The sequence below is a fragment of the Vulpes vulpes genome, chromosome 7 (assembly GCF_048418805.1).
Source record: "Vulpes vulpes isolate BD-2025 chromosome 7, VulVul3, whole genome shotgun sequence".
NCBI classification, from domain to species: Eukaryota; Metazoa; Chordata; class Mammalia; order Carnivora; family Canidae; genus Vulpes; species Vulpes vulpes.
The window spans coordinates 72,277,569-72,303,094 of NC_132786.1; the positions used below are offsets into that span (position 1 = coordinate 72,277,569).

Consider the following 25,526-nt stretch of genomic DNA (forward strand, 5'->3'; position numbering starts at 1 on the left):
CTTTGTAAAGATTAAGATAATCTATAGGTAAATCTCGAGAACAAAACAAGCCATGTTGTAAGGGCTATATAGGTTGGAACTATTTTGATACCCTATAAATACTCTTCATTGTAGACAAGTCGTAGTTCTCAACAGGAACTAGGAAAGCCTCTGGACGGGGCTGGGTTAAGCCTGGCTCCCCCTCTGCACATGGGCATTATCCCTGTTCTTTTCCCCTCCCACCCTCAGTCTTTGTAGAAATACACTCCCAAGACACCAGCAATTAATGTTTGCTAACCGCCTAGTGGTTTTCGGGAAAGAGAACCTCAAAATCAGAGCGAGTTGGGGACTGGAATGGCAGTGGGAAAACCCACCCTGTCCTGCTATTCCAGAATCCTTAAGTCATAGCTCTCCCTCCGTGCTGCCTCCACGGCCCCGAGTGGATCTTCTCTGAGAGCTGCCAACCTGCAGCAACGAGCAGAGGCTAAGGTGGGAGTGCACGGACGGTGTCCTTGGCTCTGGCATCTGAGTATGCGCCCTGCTGCTGCCACAGGCTGCGCTGGCCTGAGGACCTGACCCAGAGCCCACTGAGGGGGGGCGGGAGGGGGAAATGCGGGCTATTCTCCCTCACCCCATGTAGCCTCTGCTCCAACTAATTAAGCTTCAGTTGTGTGCTGACACCAAAGGGACCCACAGCGTTGGGTACAACCTAGCCACACTCCGAGCTGAGGCTGCGGAGCACTGTGGAGTGGGGACGAGCTGCAGGTAGGGAGGAAGGGAAGTAGGCCCTTTCCCATGTGCAAAGTGGCTGCGATGAGCCCGGCTTGGGTCTGCATGAGGCCCACGGCACACTGGCAGCCTGAGCTTTTAGGGTGGGCAGCCCTTCTCTTCCCTGCCCTTCTGGTTCTCCTCAGCTCACTCATCTGAGTTTAGACAACTCCAGCGGTCACCAGCATCGCCAGTAACTTCTCAAATGTAGGACTCAGAGCCAAGAATTCCTGGCCCAGTCTCAGTTTCTGTGAGCACCGGATCTTTGCGGCCTGGATGATAAACTACTTAATGCAGAGGATCCTTAAGGAGATAAAAGGAGATAACAGAACTCGTTCTGCTACAGCCCTCCATCCAGATGGCACCTTATCACCCTGGGCTGCAATGATCTGCTCATACGAATGTCTCATCTTGCTGCCCATGGGCACCTGCCGGGCTGTATGCGTCTGACACATGGCAGACTATCACACCAAGTTAATCAAAACTGACGCATGAGCCAGATCTGGTATACAGATGTTTTTTTTTTTTTTTTTTTTTTTTAGCCCCTGCAGGGTATGTAAAGTTTTTTTTTGTTTTGTTTTGTTTTGTTTTTTGTTTTTTAGGACTTTTGATTTGTTGTTGAAATCAGGAGATATGTTCACAAATCTGAACTCCCCATCTTCTCTGAAAAGTTACGGAGATGGGGCTCTAGGGCCCATATTCCTCCTACTTGCTGGTAATCTGTGGACACTCAGGAGAGGCTGCTCCCTTTAGAAGATTCTCTCTACCCTGTCTGCCTCTATGCTTCCCTTCTTCTCCCACCCGAGCTACTTCCACTGCACTTGGCGATTTTACCTACCTGGTTCCTGCAGCAGCTGCTGCTGCTGACTCAGGCAGTAATAGAAGCAAGTCTCCATGAGCCCCACCAAAGAAAGTTTTCAACATGCTTGCTCAAAAGGCAGCACCTGGGGCTTGCCAGGCCAAGAGAATATACTGTACAGTAAGTCACCTCCAGAGAGAGGCTGGCCCCATAAGGAAGTACTCCAGATAACCCAGATGCTCCTAGGTGGCCAATGGCAGTGATGTTCAGTTGATATGGCCATAATCAGTCCTTTTTCCATTCACCCTCTAGTGAAAATAGGCAAGAGTATGCTATTTGTTCAAGAAGGGGGAGAGCTAAAAAAAAAAATAAAAAATAAAAAATAAAAATAAAAAGAAGGGGGAGAGGGGGAGAGCTGGCACTAGCTTTATTGAGCCACTGTCAGTCATCAAGGAAAACCCCTCTGGTCTTTTTTTTTTTTTTTTTTTTTTTTTTAAGATTTTATTTATTCATCATAGACACAGAGGCAGAGACACAGGCAGAGGGAGAAGCAGGCTCCATGCAGGGAGCCTGACATGGGACTCGATCCCGGGTCTCCAGGATAGTGCCCTGGCCCAAAGGCAGGTGCTAAACCGCTGAGCCACCCTCCCTCTGGTCTTCTTTATTCCACTATTTTAATCATTATCACCAGGAAACTGACCCAGGAAGCATCCAATAACAAAGAAGGTAGTGGAGGGAATCATTCTAGGCCAAGGCACAGAGTGGGCACAAACACGGAGGTGCAAGGTTATGGGGGGGGGTTATGAAGGGCCCACAGCCGGGGGTGTGACAGGGCGTGCAGCTGGAAAGATGGCAGCTGCCACATGAAAGCAATGAGCCAAGAAGCGAGGACTTAAGGAAACAGTTACTGGCTTGAGGCCTCTGTGTCAAGGATAATCCACTGCAGTATCGAACAATATTCACATGGAAGGAACCCTGATGGGCAGGCACCATCACCCATCCTGATTTTTAATGTGGAATGCAACACCTGAAGAAAGAACTCCAGAGTAGAGTTTTCAAACCATCTTTAGAAATTTTCAAATTAAATTCCAGCCCCTCACCTGCCCCTGCACTGCCAGGACAGTTTATAAAACTAATTCAATGGAACTGCTCTGGAGGCGGGTGCTGGCCTGGAGGCCCTGACCCAGTCCTTCCGCTCACTATCCTCACTGGGTTCCAGAGCATCACGGAGTGCCATTCAAAGACCACCAAGCTTGAGGACGAGCATCTTTCACAAAGCAGAACAAGCCACCCCAAAAGACTTCCAAGGGGCCAAGTGCTCCTATAGAGATGAACAGTTCCACTTCCTGTTGCCACATTTTAAACTATTTATTGAATGAGGCAGTAATAGACAGAATGGAAAACAACACAGAATCCATGCTCTGCTACTTGGGTTTTGCTTCTCTTCTTCTTCTTGGCAACTTCTCAAACTATTAGGAGGTTATTTCACCACAAAGGAACACGGACTTTAAAGCCCCTGAACAGCTTCACAATGACGATAAAAAATAATAATTAAAAAAATAACAAGTTGTAGAACTAGGACTGTTTATATGTAAATTTCCCTTCCCTCCCCCTATTACGTACAGAAAAAAACATACAAAGAACATTAGATAGTTTTATATAAAACAAGCAAATACAAGAATTTGAAACTTTTCTCAAAGGCTGAGCAAGACGTGAAGGATCTTTTAATGTCGCATAAAAAAAAACACATTAAATACACTATCACACGTGGGGGCCCGGGAGGAGGGAGGAAGAGTTGTCCCTGTACTCAAGGAGCAGAGATTTGGCCTGTCGAGAAGTCAGGTGAATTTAGCCACTGGAGACTCAGGGCTTGCAGCTGAGAAATCACAGGATTTCACAGAGAACACCCAGACCAGTCAACGCCCGTGAGGAGGAAGCCGTGGGGCCGGCGCACCAGGCTGCAACCTGGGAAGACTGCCGTGTCCCTTCTGAAACAGGGCCTGCTCCAGGGGTGCCGGAAACACCCAGGTCCCTTTCTCTTCCAAAGCCCCCCCGCAGGATGAAGAGCAACCTTCCTCAAGCCAGGCGCTCCTGTCTGTTCCAGTCTCCTCTGTGAAGCTACAGAAAGTTACTGGAAAGGAAAAAAAATTGCTCCCATTGGTGTGCCCTGGTCTTTGAAGATCTTTCTCTCCCTCCTTCCTTTCCCCTTCCCGCCCCTCCCCTCCCCCTCCCACTCTCTCCCCTCCAAGCACACGCCCACAAGCACACTTAACACGCACGTGCTCCTCAAACTCTTAATACTTCTGTTACCTTCAGTTCATATACATGACCAATTCAGGACTGACCTTAAAACCAAAGCAACCTCTTAAGAGTCGTGAGATCAAGAAGGCTTCCTGGGAAGGGGAAGAGATGGGAGGCTGAGGAAAACCCTCTTGTTCCTGCTGGGGGCTTTAAGGACATTCACCTGCCTATGGCAAGGTCAGCACCTGGGCCAGCCCGAGGAACTCTCAGCTGCCAGACCGCGAGGCCCTTGGACCTTGCAAACACAACTTCTGGACCCTGCCCCATTCTGGAACCTCCTTCCTCAGGTGAGTCCAGCAGGGAGAGCTCTGGGTGGCCACTGGGAGGCAGCTTTGGTGAAGGGCATGGTCACCTCCGCCTGAGTTTGTCAGTAGCTCAACGCATGACCCTGGTATGAACAAAAACCGGGTGACTGTGTCTGGCCACGTACCCTACACCCACTAAACTGGGTGAATTATTTTTTTTCCACAGCTCACCTTGATTTCATACAGATAATTCCATGCGGGTTTCATATATATATATATATATATACATATATATATATATACACACACACACATACATACATACATACATATATATATACTTTATATATATGTAAATGTGTATATCCATATGTACACATATACATATATTCACACTCACACATACACACACGTAAGTATACACACATGTTTCTGCAGAAAGAAGTCCTGCCATAATTTGGCTTTTTCGGGACAGTGAAATGGACAACATGGTATCTTATTCCACCAATCCCAGAAAATCAAGAGTGGTGCTTTAAAAAATGCAATTCCAAAACCCACTGCCTTTCTTCCTTTTTAAAAAAAAGGTTAACAAAACTTTTCTTCCAAAGTCGAGAGACTTAATTCCATTTGATTGCACCTCTGCAAACGTGTAAAAAATTTTGAAGTAGATTAGAAAACAATGCGGTGGTATGGCTGCATGTCACTGTTCCAATGTCACCACCTCCACAGCCTGGCCGTCCATGGTAACTGTGCTGTCCGATATCCGGGTGGTCACAGGAGCCATGGCCACCTGCACGGGCCCGTTGCCCTGGGCGAGGCTGGTCACCACAGTCTGGTACATGCTCACAGGGATCTGGACCAGTCCTGCAGAGACAAAGGGGACACCGTTGGACTCAGCTTCCCAGATGCCGGCTGGATAGGGTGCCCAGCCCCAGCCCTTCAGAATGCCACTGTCAGCCTCGTGTAATCGCACACCGACTGTCCAGGCACAAATACATCCCTCTTCTCACCTAGTTTCATTCTTTAAAACAGACCTTCAGGAAAGAAACTTTCAAGAAACTATGGAAACGTGCCCCAGGGCAGGGCCTCCCCAACTTGCCAGAAGATGAGCCTGCCTACCTCTAATTTTAGGAAGGAAGGCTGGTCAGGTGTGAACCCTCCTCCCCAGCTCGACCCTTCTGACTGCCTCCTCCCACTGGGGAAGGCTGCCATTAGTCTTCTTTGATGTTCTGCTACTGACTTCAATTGTCTGCCTGCCTATGCTCAAGTTTCTCTCAGCTCCTGGGTGGCCTGGTCAGTTAAATGTCCAACTCTTGAATTTGGCTCAGGTCATGATCTCAGAGTTCTGAGATCGAGCCTCAGGTCAGGCGCCTATGGAGCCTGCTTAAGATTCTTCCTCTCCTCCCCCAACTCTCAAAAAAAAAAATGGCTAGGGTATTGTTTTCTTGATTTTAGATCCACAGACCAGTAAAATTTAAAAATACATTTTGGGGTCAACTTAAAATAAAAAGACCCAACTGTCTCCTAATATCACTTTCAGAGTAGAAAGGGTGGTTTAGCACAAAGAAAGGAGGAAGCACATCATCTCAGAAAAGGGCAGTCCTTCCTAAGAAAGAAAAGTTGATAGCTTTATATGACAGGTTAAAGAAAAAATAAAAAAAAGATTTCCAGTTAAATGAGATAGAAGAAATGCATAAGAGGAAGCTCCTCTTCCTCTTGAAACTAAAATTATAATGAGGTACAGGGGAAGGATATAAGTGAGGGGTGTCAATTTGCTATGGAAAATGAAAAGCAAATGTAAAGTGGTTCTGACTTATAAGAGAACTAAAAGCAGCAAGTCCTGTGTTCACGGAGGGCGCAGGATATATAGGCCTCACTACTGTAGAAAGAGATGAAAGAAAACAGGAATTGGTAAAAAGGAATTTCCTGGACCAGCAGCTCTCACCCATCCCAACACCCAGACACCCTGACCTTTATTGACAGGACATCTGAAGCTGTCCTACTGAAGAACTCCATTGAGCTCTATTGAGAAGGTGACCTGAAGAGGCCAGGGAATGACCACAGGGATACCTGCTGAGTGGGGAGGTGGGGGAAAGACACTGAAAACTCTGGCCTGCTGTGCTGGCACTTAACCTCCGGGGCTTACAGACCATCTACTCTGCCCTGCACACTCCCTGACAACTCGCTCTCACTCTTCAGGAATACAAGGTTGCAGACAATGTGGGGAGAGAAGAAAGCAAAGCCTCCGAACTCAAATATTCTCAGAGAAGATATTTATTTATTTTTATTTTTTTTTCAGAGAAGATATTTATATCATAAAAATCGGATGCTTTTCTTATAAAGAAATATGAGAAAAAGTTTTAAAATAAAAAAAATCTAAGAGATGAAATATTTTCCAAAGAAAGCAGAAGATAAAGTCAAGGAAACTTCTCAGAGAGTAGAAAAGATTAAAAGATGGAAAGGAGGGATCCCTGGGTGGCGCAGCGGTTTGGCGCCTGCCTTTGGCCCGGGGAGCGATCCTGGAGACCCGGGATCGAATCCCACGTCGGGCTCCCGGTGCATGGAGCCTGCTTCTCCCTCTGCCTGTGTCTCTGCCTCTCTCTCTCTCTCTCTATCACAAATAAATATAAAAAAAAAAATAAAAAAATAAAAATAAAATAAAAATAAAAGATGGAAAGGAGAGAAAAATATGAAACTGAAGGGGTCCAGCCTCTGATAAGATGGAATTCCAGAGACAGTTAAAAAAAAACAAACAAACCCAGAAGGTAGGAAATTATCAGACACATTGTAAATAAATTTCTAGAACTGAAAAATACGAGTTTCACATTGAAAAGGCCGATTAGATGCCCAGCAGACAAGATAACAAAAGATTGAGGTACTAATGCACATCTTTGCAAAATTTTAGAACACCAGGGATAAAGCAATGATCCTGAAAGCTTACAGAAAGAAAGAAAAGTCATATACAAAGAACTGGGAATCAGAATATTTTGGGACTTCCCAAAAGCAAGCCTGGAAGCTAGGAGATGAAGGAGCAAATGCCTTCATGTGTCTGAGAGAAAGCGCTTTCCGGCTAGAACTGTTTCTGGCCCATTAAATGATACCCCTATCAACTGAGTGTGAAGGCAGAAGAAAGGCGTCTTCAGAACTGTAAGGGGTCGAAAAGTTGGCTACCCATGCATGCTTTCTCACGAAGTTCTGAAGGATGTGCTCCACAGCAACGAGAGAGAAAACTAAAAAGTGCCCATGGGATCAAGGGGACAGAGAACACATTATGAAGAGCTCTGGGGCAGGCTGAGGGGCCCTGAGCCAGAGCTGGGCAGCAGGTCTGAGAGCACAGAGAGGAAAGACTTGCAGGACAACACGGGCATGGGTACTGAGGGGTTTTCCAGAAATGGGCAGAACTGGTCATTACTACCAAAAAAATAGAAGGGAAAAAGCAAGTAGTAACCATGGTAATATACTTACCTTAGGAGTAAGGGTTTTTTTTTTTTTTTTTTTTTTTTTTTTAAGATTTTATTTATTTGAGAGAGAGAGAGAGTACACAGGGAGAGGGAGAGAGAAGCAGACTTCTTGCTGCGCAGGGAGCTCGACAAAGAGCATGATCCCAGGGCCTCAGCATCATGACCTGAGCTGAAAACAGATGCTTAACCCACTGAGCCACCCAGGTGCCCCTGGAATGAACAGTTTTAATGTAGTTATAATAATATAAACATACAATGTGGGTTATGAAGAAATTGCAAAACTGCTTCAGCTCAAGAAATAATGACTTAAGACTTTTAGAGGAGTAAAGATATACACCAGAAAGAGCATGAAGTGCTGCCTCTAAGGTATAGTCTTTTTAAAAAAAGTCCTTTTAGTCCTTTTTGACATTTAAAGCCATATATCATTTTGTTGAAAATAAACATTTTATTTATTATTTTTTAAAAATGATTTTATTTATTCATATGACAGCACAAGCAGGGGGAGCGGCAGGCAGAGGGAGAGAGAGAAGCAGGCTTCCCATTAAGCAGGGAGCCCAATGTGGGGCTTGATCCCAGGATACTGGGATCATGACCTGAGCCAAAGGCAGACATTTAACCAACTGAGCCAGCCAGGCACCTAAAATAACTAATTAAAAAAAAAAAAAAGGTGTTTTGGGCACCTGGGTTCCATTTCCCTCATCTAGACTTTGCATATGGCTCTTAAATGTCTCTAACCAAGCCTCTTTCAGCTCACTCCTCCCTGCCACCTGAGAGATCTTTCTATACCACATTAAATCCTCCATCTCAAACTTTTCAAATTCCACGTTAAAGAAGTTCTCAAAGCCTATATATATATATATAAAAGTTCCTGTTTGATGTTGTATTCAAGACATCTTATGCTCTTCTCTGGTCTAGCTCTGTAGTCTCACCTCCCTCCCTCACCACAGGTATTCTGTGCTCAGGACACCACCCTGGCTCCTCTCATCTCCCAACACAGTGGTCACATGCCTTCCTCTGGGCCTGTGCTCACACTGTTCACTACTGGGAAGTTCCATACTCCCCACTCCTTCCCCTCTAAAAACTGGCAAATAAATAAAACAAAAATGAAATTCAAAAACAAATATAATGGACATGAAATTAAAACAAAAAACTGGGTTCAGTTGGACGTCCTCTTGGCCATATTCCAACCCCCATCAATGCTGAGAGTTGCCTCTGCTAGATTCTCAGCACTGGCATGGCCGGTAAAAATGCGTGTGGATAGGCCTTCCTGTCTGACAGAGGGTTACTTCAAGGCCAGGCTTGGCTCTAGTTCATGTTGTTTCCCACAGTGTGAGGTACAAGATGTGCCAGAAGAGCAGGAGGCCACAGGAGTCTATTACTGGCCTTGGCAATGTGCAGCTGGGCCCCTACTCCCTGGCCTCTAGACTCCCGAGTATATATGAAGACCATACGACTGCTTCCATCACCCCAGTGTATTCATGATCATCATCACTTTCGTCCTCTCTACTGGTCACAAGGGACGAGGTAAAATTAACAAAGTAACACACTTTTCTGTGTTTTTTGTTTTGCCCACTGACAAAACTAGGGCACCTATGTCATCCCGCAAAGAAGCCACGTGCTGGCACAGAGCAACTAAAACTAGAAGCAAAGATCAGTCTCACTTCTTTACTTTTGCTTCTGAGCTTGATTCAGTTCCCAAAGCTCCAAACTAAGGGAACAAGTTGCATACTTTATAAAAACAGGGACCACTGTGAGCAGAGATACTTCCTCACTGTGAACAACCACCCTGAGACAGGGGGCAGAGGACGGGTGTGGGTGGAGACTGAAGGAATTGTCATAGTTACATCTCTGGTTTATGGTATGTTTTCATTTCCCTATTATGTGGATCCACACCAACACTGTTGTTAAAAGTTTTAGTATTGTGGGAGATTTGCTCCAGGGTAAAATGGAGGAAGGGGCAAACTGCAGAAATATATATTGGCTGCCACTGCTATAACCAGAACAATCCTCTGAATGCAAACTGATCTTGTTGCCTTCTATAATTCTTCAGTGGCCCAGGGATATTAGGTCCAAACCTTGCAGGATTTAAACCCTTCATTTCATCTTCATCCCATGTTGTTCAGTTTAGCCTAGTGACCACGAACCCCCACCTGTTTTACACTCTGATCTGGTGAACTTGACTGAGTCTCCATGACCTGCATTCAACCATGACTTGTGCCTGCAATGATAGGCCTGGACTTGTGCCTTCAATGGGCTCCTATTCTTCCTTCCACAGTCAGCTGCAGTCTCTCCTCCCTGGCCCTAGCCCCTCTTCTCTGGAGGTCACAAGCACTTTGCACTGGCCTCCATGGAGGCAGTGGTTACATCCACCATCACTGTTTGCATGTCTTTGGGAGGACTATCAATTCCTCCAGGGAGGGACGGAGTGTCCATCTTTGAGTCCTCAGCAATCAGTCCTCCAAAAGATTTCTGCACTCACGGATGAAACCTGCCTTCTGAGGTTGCACAGGTGTCCCACCCGGAGACAGGGTGACTGAAATGGCACAGTCTTAGGGTGATGAGGCATTTTAGAGTGGGAGCTCCCCATCCAGACAATACTCACATAAAAACTACTCTGTTCAGGACTCATCCAAAGAAAACCACTTTTAAAGATTTCATCTTATTTCACCTCACGATCAGGGAACGAATAAATTTGGCCTCCAAAACTGGGTGATGAAGTGACTCCAACACAAAGCTGTCTCGAGAGTGAATGGTGACAGCAACTGCATCTCTGAAATGCTTTTCGGAGGGCAAAATTCCACATACACAGCCATTTCATAACTCCAAATGCCTCAAAATCCCAATGCCGTTATTTTCTGCATGTGGTTTCAATCTACCTCCACCTTAAATCACCACATTACCATCCTACCGTGGGGATTTGAGAATTTCAGAATCTCTCTCTCTCTCTCTCTCTCACACACACACACACAGCCATTTCGGCACGGGATTAGATTAAATCGTCTCAGCAGCTCTGACCCAGCAGCCCTCCTGTCCATGGAGGGGCGGGGGAGGGCCCAGAGGCTTGCAAACCAGCGCACTACGTCTGTGGCTGCCCTTGGAAGAGAGATGATTAAATGCTGAGGTACAGTAATCAGGCTGGGATTGTCCCTGCATCTGCTCAGCCAGCCCTGATTAGCCCTAATCTAGAACGTGTATGTTAATCTCAGTTTGTATTCTGGGTCATTTCGATTAAGCAACAGGAAGCCCTTCACATTCTACTTTAAAGGTTGGAAGTTCTCTTTTATTTTTCTGAGAGATCCTGTTCAATCCTAGCAGTAAGTCTCTTGGCATTTGTATAGCACTTTTCAAAGCCCTGTTTTTTTTTTTTTTTTAAGACTTTTATTTATGCATGAGAGACATAGTGAGAGAGAGAGGCAGAGACACAGGCAGAGGGAGAAGCAGGCTCCATGCAGGGAGCCTGATGTGGGACTCGATCCTGGGTCTCCAGGATCAGGCCCTGGGCTGAAGGCGGCGCTAAACCGCTGAGCCACTGGGGCTGCCCTCAAAGCCCTCTTACATCCACTGTGTATCATCTGATTTTTGCTAAGACCCTAGAGAAGCAGGCTGGGCAGGTGTTCCTCCCTTTCACAAATGATAGGCAAGTTCCTTTGGCAGAACCAGGGACTTATCCTAAAGGCACATACTTATAAAGTCCTGAAGATTTAGTACCCCAGTCTCCAGAACCCCAATATTTCAAAGCCATAAGAAACCTTAGCATTCACTCTAAACTCAAAAGTAAAAAGTTTATTAAAAAAAGTAAACACAGAACAAGACAGAGTGATTTTCACCCCAAGATGACTGAGTGTGCTTGTCGTTAACATAGGCTTCTTGAAATTAAAGCCTTTGAGTCTCTTCAGCAGAGGAAATCCTGAGCGCCTTTCTGTACCTTCAAGGGAGAGCTCTGGGTGCCAAATCACTATAGTGCGGTCCGTGTTGTGTAAGGAGGAGCCTGTGTGGATGAGCCCATGGTGTGGCACCTGTCAGTGTAAAGTGGTAATATCTGCCTTTATTTCCAAATTTAAACAAAATTATTTTGGAGGGCTTTCCATTTTTTTCCCTGAGCGATTTTTTTTTCCTTGGAGTCTTGTTTTTGAGTGAAGAGAAAAATTTTGACATAAATCTTGGATGGAACTGCAGCTCTCAATACAGTTCAGAGCGCTATCGTTTTATTTCATGGAAGAATAAATCCCTCTCAGTGGCAAAAAAAAAAAAAAAAAAAAAAAAAAAAAAAAGTCAGGTGTCCAGGCTCCTGACCCCCATGGGAGTCTTGCCATGCACCCAACTGCTCTTAACATTGAACAACATGCTGGCAGGGACCTAGAAGGTGGAGGACTACCCTCTTTGTGCTCATTGCTACCTCTCCCCTCAGGCTTCCAGGTAAGTTTTACAAAGTTGGCCAAACTGGGAAGAGGCCAAAGCTGCCTCAGGTCCCAGCACCAGAATTTCCTTGTCCAACAGCAGTCAGACTAAAATCTCAGGAGGGACTGCTAGCTCCAGGACCACATTTCCCGGTAAAAGACAATGAGACCTGCCCCTGCTTATTTCTCTCCCACTTGGGAATCACATACTGGAGCCCACATGGTCAAACACACTCCTCCCAGTCTTTCCCCAGTGCAATGAGTGGCAATTATATCCCTCCAGGTGCTCAGCCCAAACTTTGCAGTCATCTTTGACTTTACATATGATACAGCAGCAAATCCTCTCAACTCGTCCTTCAAATATAAACCTGGAATTCAGCCACTTCTCTTTGCTGCCTCCCTGGACAGAATCGTACCCTCTCTTGCTAGGACTACATTTTTAAAAAATGTATTTTTTCTTTATATATATAAAGGGGGAAATAGAGCAAACACATGTGGTGGGGAGGAGCAGAGGGAGAGAGAGAAGCTTAAGCAGCCTCCCTGCCCAGCACGACCCTGAGACCATGACGTGAGCTGATATAAAGAGGGGGACATTCAACTAACATCCACTCAGGTGCCCCACCATGAGTACATTTTATCTTCCTCCATAATCGTCCTGCTTCAGCCCTTGCTCCACTATAGCCAGAGGGATTTTCTAAAACTTCCATATGACATGATGTGTTATCAGGTCAGCCACTGAAAATTCAGATGTCTGGGCTAGGCTCACGTGCTTCTCACCCAGCATCCTTCAAAGGCCTCCCTTCAAGTCACATGACCTTTTCAGCGAGGACACACAGGGACACTGACCCCCAATGTGGCCAGGCTTCTACTCAGAGTTCTCCAAGGAGACCCCTGCACAGGATCCATTCTTAAAGGGGATTGCTCATCTCACCAGGGATGTTATTTCACACAAGGTAGATCATCTGCTGTTTAAGCTCCCCCCGCTTCAGAAGAATCCTTATTTTAACAGAGACTTTTTTTTAAATATTTTTTTTTCTTTATTTATTTATGATAGTCACACACACACAGAGAGAGAGAGGCAGAGACACAGGCAGAGGGAGAAGCAGGCTCCATGCACTGGGAGCCCGATGTGGGATTCAATCCCGGGTCTCCAGGATCGTGCCCTGGGCCAAAAGCAGGCGCCAAACCACTGCGCCACCCAGGGATCCCCAACAGAGACTTATTTTAAAAAATAGCTAACCCACAGAGGGCATAGGAAAAAAAGGTACAAAAAAGGGTATAGCGTTGAAAAAAGTCAGTCTCCCTCCCAGAGGCTAACTACTATGGCCAGTTTTGTGGCTGGCCTGTAGACTCCCTGAGACTGTGCATTTGGTAATGTGTGTCTTTTCCCCATTTGAACAATGCATACCATTCATACTCTTCTGCACCTTGCTTTTGGAGGATCTTTACTTACAAGTATGAAAAGAGTGGCTGCAGAGTATTTCATTTGTATGAAGGTGCTTAATTTTTTTTCATGTCAGATGGGTAAGGTGGCAATATTGTAACAAGGTTTGAGGGAGGTACAACCACAGGAACACCCAATCATCATACTTATGAACTACAAAAGGATTTGGAGGTGCTTGGTTTTGACTAACTAGTGCTCTGATGACTCACACCTTGGCTTTCCAATCTTTTGCTATTATGCCAAATGTACTGCAATTTCTCACAAATGCAATGATAAATACCAAAGAATATGACTTCTTAAGAGGATATTTATACTTTAAAGTTTTATAGGTGCAGTAATGAGGGGACTCATAACTGTTTGCTCAGCCCAATGCCTTTCAAGATTCAACTTTCTAATCTATTGCTAGTAGTGGGATTTAAGATTTAGGCATGATAAGTGACAGGGGAATATACTTTTGGACAGACATTTGTCTTCGAGCCTCTCAAATCGTTATTATACGGGTGGCAGATAATGCCATCTACTCATAAGCCTGGTCTTGTCTTCTAATATAAGTGACCATTTGCTCATGTTACAGGGCTTGGCCTTGTTTTCTGCAAAACAGGAGGCCATGAGTTTATAGTGGTCTGTCTCTGATGGTGGCACCAGGGGAGGCTTTGTGGTAGACCATGGGCGCCAATAAGAGTAACTTTAAAGGTTAGGGTCACAGCCTTGCACACTCTGAATTTATCATTCATGAGCTGATCTACTCTATTCCTGACCTCTCCTGAGGTAATGAGTTTCATCACTTACCTACTGTATAATGGAATACACACACATGTGTACGTGTGTATGTATATTTGCAATTTATTTACCTAGAGGAATTAATTTACTTTCCTTCAGGCTAACTCCTTAAGTGTTCTGTGATTTGATGAATACATCTACATATCACAGTTAGCTAAATCTTCCTGAAGTAACATTTAGCAATGGCTATCCTGTCCCACCAAAAAACAAAACAAAACAAACCCTAACTTTTGGTGGCTGTTTACTATGGGAAAAATAAAGTTCAAACAGCTGGTTTGAAGGATTACATCAGCCTTTCCCACAAATACTCTACATTCTCTCTTCATTACAACCGTACCCGTCTCCTTACTGTACCCTGGCCACCACATACGTCTGCTCAGATAGATCCCTCTGCTTAGCACTATCTCCTGCTGATGCAAGTCCCGTTCTTCCAACAGTCTCCATACCTTTCCCAGGGTCCATCCAGATAGCACAGCCCACACAGGTTTCCTTCCTGTGATTTTACTCCCTCCACCATTTGGCACCAGCTCTGTGCTAACCTGTTTCCAAGTAGTTATTGTTCTCTCTATAATCTGCTTGCTTAGACCATTGGCAGGACTATGTTTTTAAATACTGAGCAGCTTGAACATAGTAGATGCTTAATAATGAAATATGACTATAGAATAGTGTTCTTCATGCTTTTTAGAAACTTGGTTACATTCCTATCAGCTTTGGCTTCCACAGACTGAAGAAGGCCTTGGAACCTTTCACTCTGCTCCTGAGTGCAGCAGGATTTTCACAAGACTCAAGGTACGGTAGCCAAATACTGTTTGGCTAATACCAAAATAGGCTGTTTTATTTCCATGAAAGTGCTGGTCAGAAAGACTACATGTGACTCCTGGCTCTGCCACTGAATGGCTTATGAACCTCACTTTCCTCAACTGTAAAATAGCAGTCACTAATCTCACAGGGCTGTCGAGGACTAGATGTACTGACTTAGGCAAGGTCTGGCATAGTTCCTGGCACATAGTAGGTATACTATAAATGTCAGCTACTTTTCAAAGATGACTTTGTTTTTTTTCAAAGATGACTTTGAACAAGAGGTTGGATGAAGTCTGGTGGGGCCACAGACGTTAGACTAAAGCTCTCAGGAAACAGAAATGAAAGCAGAGACGGCACAGATCTCCTTTCAGCAGTGATTTGTTCCTGCCAGGAAGCACATCATTCGCCAAAGGCCTCCAAAGATGTAAAGATTAGAGATAAAAGCCATGAAATCAAGGCAGATGGACTGGCGTGCAGCTTCCTTTCTGAGATGCAGCGATGGTCAGAACTGGCACTGGAGCTACACTGTGACATATATGGAATCACTGCCGACTCTGCACTGGTAAATAGATAATCCAGGTGAAACTGCTAGTCAATAGTGAGAATGTTAAATATATGGTCAGGGGCAGTAGGATATGATATCATCACTCTGATAAATTTCTAAGCCCCTCCAGATAATAACGACATAGGCTCAAGTGTAGCAGAGCACAGAGTTACAGGCCTGGCCACTGTCACCCAGAACCAGACTGCCCTCCCCCTACTCCACCCTGCGACGAGACAGAGCAGGACAGACAGCCTCAGGAAGAATGGGCCTTTCATTTGCCCTCACAATCTGGGAAACCTCTGGGAATTGTTGTTTGCTGTAACTGAATCTTTCAGCCCAAAGGCCTTCCAAGTTGGTCATGGAAATATCTTTAGTTGGGAGAAAAATATTGATGGTTGTGAGAGAAAAAGAGCTACACAAAGAAATTTATCAAATAAACACAACATTTTCTGGAAGATAAAAAAACATTTTTAAAGACTGATTTATTTATTTTAGAGGGAGAGAGAGGGAGGGAGAGGGAGAGAGCATAGGCAGGGGGAAGGGCAGAGGGAGAGAGTCCTAAGCAGACTCCACACTCAGTGTGGAACCCGACATGGGGCTTGATACCATGACCCTGAGACCACAACCCAAGCTGAAATCAGGAGTAGGTTGCCCAACCAACTGTGCCACCCAGGCACTCAAAGAGAAAGAAGTCTTAAAACCCAAAGGAAAAAATTACAATATAATGCCTTCTGTAGTTTAGGGATGTGAAAGCTGACTACAGGTATCAGGAAAATGCCGGCTGAAATGGGGAACCAGAAGACTTCAATTGGAAAGGACTGGAATAAATAAGAAATAAAGCCATGAATTATATTACCTAAGTAAGTTCTGCAGTTTTTGTGTTTTATTTTGTTTTATTTTTAGGTGGTTTTATTAAAGCACAGGGACAGGGCCCATGGGCAGAAAGGCTGCGGCTGCCAGTTCTGAAGTTTTTGAAGAGCCACCAAGCATTATCTTCAGGTGTGTCAAGAGGTGACAGGCAGGAGGGAAGTACTTTAAAGTCTTATTTGCAGACTTGAAAAAGAATTTCCACCAGGGACTGATGTCTAAGGCAAGCCACTATTAAAGGAAGAAAACTAGGCATGGTATGTACTGGTGTAGAGATGGGAGAACATGAAAGGAACTCAGGGAAAGAAGCTAGTCCAGGAGGCGGGTGGCAGATAGAGGCCGAGAATAACAAACAAGGACCAGTTGGAAAGAGGACAATCACAGGGCAAGAAGGGGAAGGTCATGAAAAGAATGTCAATATCAAATGACAAGGAGATCCAGGGAACCCTCCTGATGCTAAAACAAGGAGGAAACAGAGAAAAGTATTTCTCTCCCAGTCATTCTGTTATATTAGCTGCTTCTGGGACATTTAATCTTTTTTTCCCGTGTTTTCTAAGTCCCTGGCTTTTGGGTGAATTTGTGAGATTTATGGATGAAAATATGTATTATACCTGGCGTACTGAGTATTCTCATGAAGCCGATAGCAGCCTCCTAGGTGCCTTGGTGTAACAGGCACTTCTTGGCATACAAGATTTTCTTCCCCCTTGCTAGACGATGTCAACCCTGTCTTGGAGAAACCACTTCCTGTGATAACTTTCATAGCAGAAATTCTGTCCTTTGCCTGATTTTTCAGACCACCAGGCAATTTCTCTTGCCCACATCCCACAAACCAAATGTTAAAAATGAATTCATTTTTCCTTTATTAATAAGTTTACTTCAAAACATATTTTGGAGATACAATTTCACAGTTTGCTTTTGAAATTATTGGAGTGTCCAGTAACATCAATGAAGTCAGGGTTTTGTGCTTCAAAACGAACCACTGTGGTATATTACCCCGCAGGCTGAGCTCCCAATGTGGGGTTGAACAAGCTAACTCCAAGGCCTGCTGATCTGCCCAATAGGGCTTTAAACTGAAAATGGCAGGAGAGAAAAGTGTTCAGCTAAAGTTTGTGGGACATGTTTATGCTCAGGAGGACATGTGATTTGACTGTACAGAGAAGGGCAGGAGATACCTAGGAAAATGCAGAAGAAATCACTGGGAAGAAGGAAGACACTCAAGGTCCCTAAAGTCTATGTACCAGTAGACAGAGTATGAGCAATATGTAAAGGATTGATTTTTTTTTTTTTAAGATTTTATTTTTAAGTAATCTCTATACCCAACATGGGGCTCGAATTTCTTTTTTTTTTGGGGGGGGGTGCTCAAACTTCTAACCCTGAGATCAAGAGTCATATGCTCTACCGACTGAGCCAGCCAGGTGTCCCTAAAGCGTTAACATTTTTAAATAAAAGAAGGGGGGGGGGGGTAACTGGATGATAGGCATTAAGGAGCACATGTGATATAATGAGCACTGTTATTATTAAGATTTTATTTATTTAATACAGAGGAGAGACAGAGAGCGCGCACAAGCAGGGGGAGTAGCAGGCAGAGGGAGAAGGAGAAGCAGATTCCCCACCAAGCAGCAAGCCAGATAAGGGGCTGGATCCCAGGGCCCTGGGATCAGGACCTGAACCGAAGGCAGATGCTCAACTGACTGAGCCACCCAGGCACCCCTAACAACACAAAACTTTCAAAAAGCACTGAGCAAGATGAGCCACGAGAATGTTGTACAGAGGAACGAACAGCCACAGGAAACTGCCTCCCCTGTATGCCCTGGTGTCTGGGGTGCAAAAACCATCTCTTGACAATCTCCCATGGAGGGTTTTATAAACCCTTCGGTCAACATGCCAGCACACTGAGTGCTAAAGGTGTGCATATTGGTAAAAGCAGATCTTACAGTCAGCTCTTAGTTGTGTTGAAGGGAGGGTGGGCCACTTCTCGGATACCTCCCCTTCTAAACTGGAATTTATGATGTGCTTTTCTTGTAGCAGACTTACTTTCCTAATAATGTCTCCTTTAAGCTAATATGAAAACTAATTTGTATTCCCTAAGTACCCAGCAGCTGGGTGAGAGGTGGAGGAGATGGTCTGGGCTTATGCTAGCTTGTTGAAAGAAACTGTCCAAGGATTTAAAATGTGTCATGACTAATCTGCATGACAGATAATCTGTATGTGGCACCTGAGAGTAGACTATATTTTACATTTATAAAATGGACAACTACTCTGTCTCAAAGGGCTGCTGTGAGGAATGTTATATTTACATGATTTAAGTTCTGGAGAAAAAAGGACAAGATCTAAATTTGAGTTCGTTTTGTTATTTCATATAGGTTTCCTCACAGGAGTCAAAGCGACCATGCAGTGGCTACCAGAGGCTGGTACTGAGAAGAAGCAAGATTCAAGATCTGGCCCTTGGTCCCCAGAGTTGCTAAAAATGGAAGGCACCACCAGCTCAGTGGTCTACCCTACTCCACGTGGTGCACAAAATGAAGAATTCATATACATATTCTTGGCCCTCTTGTTAGTCAAACAGCAAGGCCTTGAAAGCTTACGGAAGGATAGACCAGGGAGTAGGCCAGCTGAAAATGGACCTTTCTAAGATTAAAGCCCTTTCTCATGGTTATAACTCATTACTATTATTTTGAGTGTGTGTGAGGGATGGGGAAAGGACTTGAGATTCTTGGAGGAAAACAATTGTTTAAAGTGGGAAGATAAAGATCACGTTCTAAATAATATAGCTGGAAGGAGTTGTTCCAAAAACATCCAAGCAAATTCCCTTTTTCACTTCCCACAAAGCTGAAACAGAAACTCCAAGACTGGCTAAAGTGGTCAAGACATTTCAAAAGGTTCAGACTAATCTCTAACAGTGCTGTCCACCAGAACTCACTGTAAGGATAGCCACGTTCTATTTGTGCACTGGCCAATATGTACCCAGCAGCTACAGAGCACGTGAAATGTGGCCAATAGGACTGAGGAACTCAATCTTTGACTTTATTTAAAGTTTAAATAGTCAGTGCAGCTCTAAAACCTTCCCAGAGTTTCCAGTGAGCCAACTCCACATCATAAACATGCTTCAATTGTACACACACTGTAGAACATGATAAGAGTTGCCTTTGTTACCTAGAAACTCAATCTGAAACTGGATGCTCTGCATTCACCTAAAATATGTTTTCCTCACATTTCCCTTATTTATGTCATTGTTTTTTTTTTCCCCCTTTTGCTGCTCTACCCCATCAACTTATTTTAACACCTCCCTCCCGGCCCCCTGCAGAGTCCCCAGGTGAGAAACTTCAACATTTGAGAACAATATAGTATAGCTCTACAGTATAGGACTACGAGCAGTATGGAAAGGCTGGGCAGGACAAAAGCCGAAGAACTGCTGGACGCCGGCTCCGTGAGCCGATCTGATAGCAGGGTTTGTCTCACTCAGAACAGTGTCTCAGTTTCCAGATTTAGACCCCTTCAGTGATTTTCAGATCCAATTGCCAGCTTTACAACGGAAAAGATGTGTTTATCAATTTAACTTCGAAAACCCCATTTAGCCTCTGAAAATCTCTAAATTGGGGCCTTTCTAATAATGAAGATTTGGTGTAATTATAATGTCACAGGCAATTGTGCTGACAAAGCAAAACCAATATGTCTCCTTGCTGGGTCTCTGCTCTCAGTCTGACCAACAGGAGGAGAAAAGAAGCTTTGTCAGGAGCAGATGTGCAGTGGGAGGCCCCGGGAAAGCAGATCTGTTGAATGGAGCAGGTGCCACTTAGACATTCACTTTACTGACTCCAACCACAACCTCCCCTTCATTTGATATCCTGCTCTTGGCAGGAGGATAGGGAGAAAGCATCATACAAAAAGGAAGCGTGTTTATGCTGTTCAGATTACGGCTCTGCCAGGCTGCTGCTGCTGCTGGGTTCTGCACATTTGCTCTTTATTAAGCAAATGGTAGAGCTGGGAAGTGAATCCCTGTATTTACACAGGTAATCTGATAGCCAGAGGGCCCTAAACCATACTGGCTGCGATGTACAAGCTATCAGAGTTAATAACAGTGTGCTGACATTCCTTCAAAATCCTAATGGAAGAAGTGTAAATAAAAAAAGGAAAGTCTACTTTCCACATGGACCTTAAAGACTTCGTTCTGTTGGAGTTTTTCCTGTCAATGATAGTCTCGCTCTTGTGTGAACAGTGATTAATCCACTTTTTACATGCTCAATTAAAACCTACTTTTTCATCTATGTATTATATTAAATAGAAATGACTCCAATTAAAGTTGTCCAATTATGGCTCCGGATTTGGTATGCCAAAAAAAAAAAAAAAATTCCCTTTACAGAATATTACCTGCAATGACAGGCACCAAGATTCTGCTGGAATCATCTAAGACCAGAATCTGTCTTTCGAATACAAAGACTCAGAAAGATGTGGGGACCTAAAGGGAAGGAGAATGAGATAAGGAAACATGTAACTTGGCCCTCATGACATTGGGGATGGAGACGAGACTGGTCAGTCCATCTACCAAGTGGCAGGCACTGCTTCTTGGGAATCTCTGCTCTGAAGCTCTGGCCTGAGTCCTTTGACCAGAATGTCCCTGGCTCACCAAGTTCCCCAAGCTGAGAATACCTGACACCATCAGATGGAGGAGTAGTGAAGGCATGCCAACCTGGATTGCTAATTCCCTCTGGGGACCTGAGGGGCCAACTCTGGAGACATTCAGCTTTTAATATGGAAAGTACCTAAAAGCTACCTCAGAAGGACATGGCCATGGCTCAGATGAACACTAAGAATAGAGACCAGTGTGTAGTGGTCTGTCATTTCATTGTAAAGGCTCTCCCTTTCTGCAGTCTTTAAGTTTTCAAGTAGCAGAGTAATACTTAAGCAATTTCTGGTGTATAAATGATGAATGCCTGAAGTCACCCTCATTTATAATGGTATAGGGGAGAAAATACACCCCTCTCTGGACTAACCAACTCTGCAAGGAGAAAGACGAATCTAAACATCACACTCTTTCAAGACACAGGCTGGTCCTTCTGGAGGTATCCACAGGTCAGCATTATTACGGGAGACAATGGCAACAGAGAACCTTGATAATTAGAAACCCCTCCAGCTGTGGGGGCTATGTCTGATGAGTGACAGGAAAGACTTGGTCATTCTGGATTACTGAATCTTACTTTTGTTTCTCTAGCATGCCTGAGGGACACAATATGTTTTATCAGTAACAGAGGCTTTCTAAAGCAGGGATTCTCAGCATGACATCCATTCCCTGCTCCCTCCAAATGAAGGCTTACTGGACCAGATCCTAAGAATGTGTCCCAGAGGAGATAAGATCGAACCCTCTGCAGATTAATTTCCTTCCCATTCAGTGTGTTTAATAACAAGAACAGTAGTAGTAGTAATAGTAGTTAACAGTTATGGCATACTTACAATGCTCCAGGCACTAAAGAGAGTGGTACTAAATATTATGTGCTATCTGCTGGCCCCTAAAATTAGTGTGATCGACATATCTCCCTGAATGGGCAAGAGCGGGGAGCCAGAAAAACTGCCATTTCCCCTGGCAGCTATTCCGGAAGGCATTTTGGATTTTAGGAGGTAACTATGAAGGGAGTTGGGAAGGAGGACAAGCTTCAGTGCTATAAAAGGGCTAGGAAGTAACACATATGGGGCAGAAAACTGTAAATCTGAGTATTCTAGAATTGAGAGCCCCAGTATACACCTCTATGTTCTTATCTCAGAAGCAGTCATGTTTTCATTGTAAAGTCTGGAGTTTATCCAATAGTAATGAATTCTTTCAGCCTTGTGACCCACTGGGCTCTGGATATTTTATCCTTTTTGGGGTCATTATAAATCATTAAAGCACCTAGCCTCAAGATGCCTGTAGTCAAGAAAAGAAATCTGCACTTTTAAGGCATCTGGGTGGAAATGTGTAAGGGGCCTAGGTCGTGCATAAAGAGACTAGGGGGTGGGTCTAGGTGTCTCCATTGCCTTTTTTTTTTTTTTTAAGATTTTATTTATTCATGAGAGACACACAGAGGGAGGCAGAGACATAGGCAGAGGGAGAAGCAGGCTCCCCAGGGAGAGCCTGATGCAGGACTTGATCCCAGGACTTCAAGATCATGCCCTGAGCATGCTCAGGCAGATGCTCAACCAATGGGCCACTCAGGTGTTCCCTCCCCTTCTTTTTTAAAGATTTTATTTATTTGAGAGAGAGAAAGAGAAAGAGGATGAACAGGAGGAGGGGCAGAGCTAGAGGGAGAAACAGACTCCCCATTGAGCAGGGAACTGACTTGGGGCTCTGTCCCAGGGCCCTGAGATCATGACCTGAACTGAAGGCAGACGCTTAACTAACTGAGCCACCCAGGCGCCCCTCCATTGCCTCTTGTCTCCGGTTTTCCTGCTCAGGACTCTGCGGTGCACAAAAATAGGCCAGTTCTTCTTGCAACCCTCCTGCCCAGCTGTTTACTGGTTGCGGATTACTGCAGTCACATGGTAGTGCTTTGTTTTTTAAGCAAAGCCATGCTGTCTATGAGGTGAGGTCACTGGGAGGCAAGGCTCATGAAGTATTGGTGTTGTCCTTCCCTGTGCAGAAGGGATACAACTTGCCAGAAGAGAATAGTATTTCTGTTATAGCCTTTGGATTAGTGCTAACCAATACAACTTCCTGCAATGATGAAAATGTTTTCTGTGCAGTTTGTTATTGTAGCTACTAGCTACAAGTGGCTATTTACATTAAAATTTTTTAAAGATTTTATTTATTTATTTATTTATTTATTTATTTATTTATTTATTTGAGAGAGAGAGTGAGTGTGTGCATGCAGATGAGCTCACAGGAGTGGGGGGAGAGACAGAGGGAGAGGGAGAATCAGACTTCCTGCTGAGCAGGGAGCCCAATGTGGTACTACCAGGACCTCAGGATCATGACCTGAGCCAAAGGCAGAGACTTAACAGACTGAGCCACCCAGGAGCCCCATGCCTATTTGCATTTAAATGTGAATAAATTAGAATAAAAAATTCGGTATCTCAGGCCACACATGGCTTTTGAGTACTTGAAATGTAGCTGTGACTGAAGAACTACATTTTTTATTTAACTTAATTTTAATGAACTTACATTTAAATTCAAACAGCCACAATTGTAACTACTGTATTAGACAGTACACCTGTAGATCTTAGGTTTTGATGCCATTTATTTATTTGTCTCTGCTAAGAGTTATCATGACACTGGCTTCTTTTTTTTTTTTTTAAGATTTTATTTATTCATTCATGAGAGAGAGAGAGAGAGAGAGGCAGAGACACAGGCAGAGGGAGAAGCAGGCTCCGTGCAGGGAGCCCAATGTGGGACTTGATCCTGGGTCTCCAGGATCAGGCCCTGGGTTGAAGGTGGCGCTAAACCACTAGGTCACCCAGGCTGCCCATGACACTGGCTTCTAAAGTGAGTAAAATATGGCTATAACCACTCCTTAGAACAATTCTGCAGAACAGTGACCCACACAAAGGAACAGTTGAATCAGATGAATAATAAAGACAATGGTTTTCACTTGTTTTATATCTCCTTGACCTCCTTGGTTGGCAAGAAGGACTGAAGAGGAAGGAAGGGAACCACATCGGGCAGTAGAGAGTACTGGAGAACTTGGGTTTGGTTTCCAGTTTCACCATTTAGTTGCTGAGTAGGCAAGTCCCAGCTTTAGCTGCCCCTGCAAAATAGCGCCTTATAAGCTCTGTTCTATCCACTTTACTGGGTGAAGTAGAATAATGCAGAGTTCTTGCTTAGTCACTGGCAAGGGGGGTTATAGTGATGGTGGCGGCCAAAGCAGTTAAAACAGAAAAGGAAAGAAAGGAGAAAGAAAAGAAAATGATGAAGGTCCTAAATAATGATGGTCAATGCTCATAATCAAAAAGCAAAAATAGAGCAATAATGAGTTATTTTCCTGGTAAGACATCTATCAACATGTTTTCCAGAATGAAAACTATGCATTTTAAGAAAAGAGTTACCTGACTTAAATAGGGAAATACTGTCTGCAAAGAAAGTGTGTTGTCCACATCTGTCCACAGATTGTCCACATGAAGCTTCTGTGCCCTGGGTGCTGGCCGCAGGGCTGCTGCAGTTCCCCAGCTACAGACCCTCCTGTACTCAGCCCTCTTTTTTTCTGAGCTATCCTCATCTGATTCCTTCTAAGAAGTAATCTTTCCAGGTTTGTGAATATGCTCTACCATCCCCTCCATTTAAAAAAGACCTATAATACCAGGGGCACCCAGCTGGCTCAGTCAGTAGAGCATGCTACTCTTGATCTCGGGGTTGTGAGTTCAAGCCCCATGCTGGGTGTAGAGATTGCTTAAAAATAAAATATTTTGGGATGCCTGGGTGGCTCAGTGGTTGAGCATCTGCCTTCGGCCCAGGGCGTGATCCTGGAGTCCCAGGATTGAGTCCCATATTGGGCCCCCTGCATGGAGCCTGCTTCTCCCTCTTCCTGTGTCTCTGTCTCCCATGAATAAATAAATAAAATCTTAAAAAAAAAATTTTTTAAAAGTACATAAAAATAAAAAAGACCTAAGATTCTTTTTTTTTTTAATTTTTTTTTTTAATTTTTATTTATTTATGATAGTCACAGAGAGACAGAGAGAGAGGCAGAGACATAGGCAGATGGAGAAACAGGCTCCATGCACCGGGAGCCTGATGTGGGATTCGATCCTGGGTCTCCAGGATCGCGCCCTGGGCCAAAGGCAAGCGCCAAACCACTGCGCCACCCAGGGATCCCAAGACCTAAGATTCTAAAGGGAAAAAAGCTGTACGGCACATAAATCTTCATTTGCTTTTTATGACAGAATAGGTAAGACCTCAGCTTGGTCTGACTGAGGCCATTCTAGTATCTGAGCTTCCCTTCTGGTCTTCCTGTCAGTGGAAAAAAAAGAGTCATTTACTCTACAGAAGGGTAGTCTAAAAGCCCATAGCTGCCAAAGGTACTGCTCTTTGGGGACTTTCAGGATGGGAGGCTTATAGCCTAGGACTCCTAGCTCATATAAAACTGTTTGCCTACTTCAAGTCCAGGAGGTACTGAACTCACTATCTTTGGATTAAAGGGACAAATAATATAGTAGCAAAAATGTAACAGCTCATTTCAAAG

General features: G+C 44.4%; 1 protein-coding gene and 1 pseudogene across 21 annotated transcripts in view; both read right to left on the reverse strand.

Moving 5' to 3' along the window:
• Positions 1-2,889: 2,889 nt before the first annotated feature.
• Positions 2,890-25,526, reverse strand: part of NRF1 (nuclear respiratory factor 1) — a 135,054-nt gene continuing 112,417 nt past the window's right edge. For 19 of the 21 annotated variants that reach the window (XM_072764076.1, XM_072764071.1, XM_072764078.1 and 16 more), the window contains one exon: positions 2,890-4,956. In XM_072764076.1, coding sequence (XP_072620177.1) covers positions 4,793-4,956 — 164 coding nt within the window. In that variant the 3' untranslated portion in view covers positions 2,890-4,792. Of the gene's footprint in view, positions 4,957-20,754; positions 20,843-25,526 lie in introns of all 21 variants that reach the window. The other 2 variants (XM_072764079.1, XM_026010823.2) reach the window with 2 other exon arrangements.
• Positions 13,465-13,559, reverse strand: LOC112929011 (small nucleolar RNA U13; annotated as a pseudogene).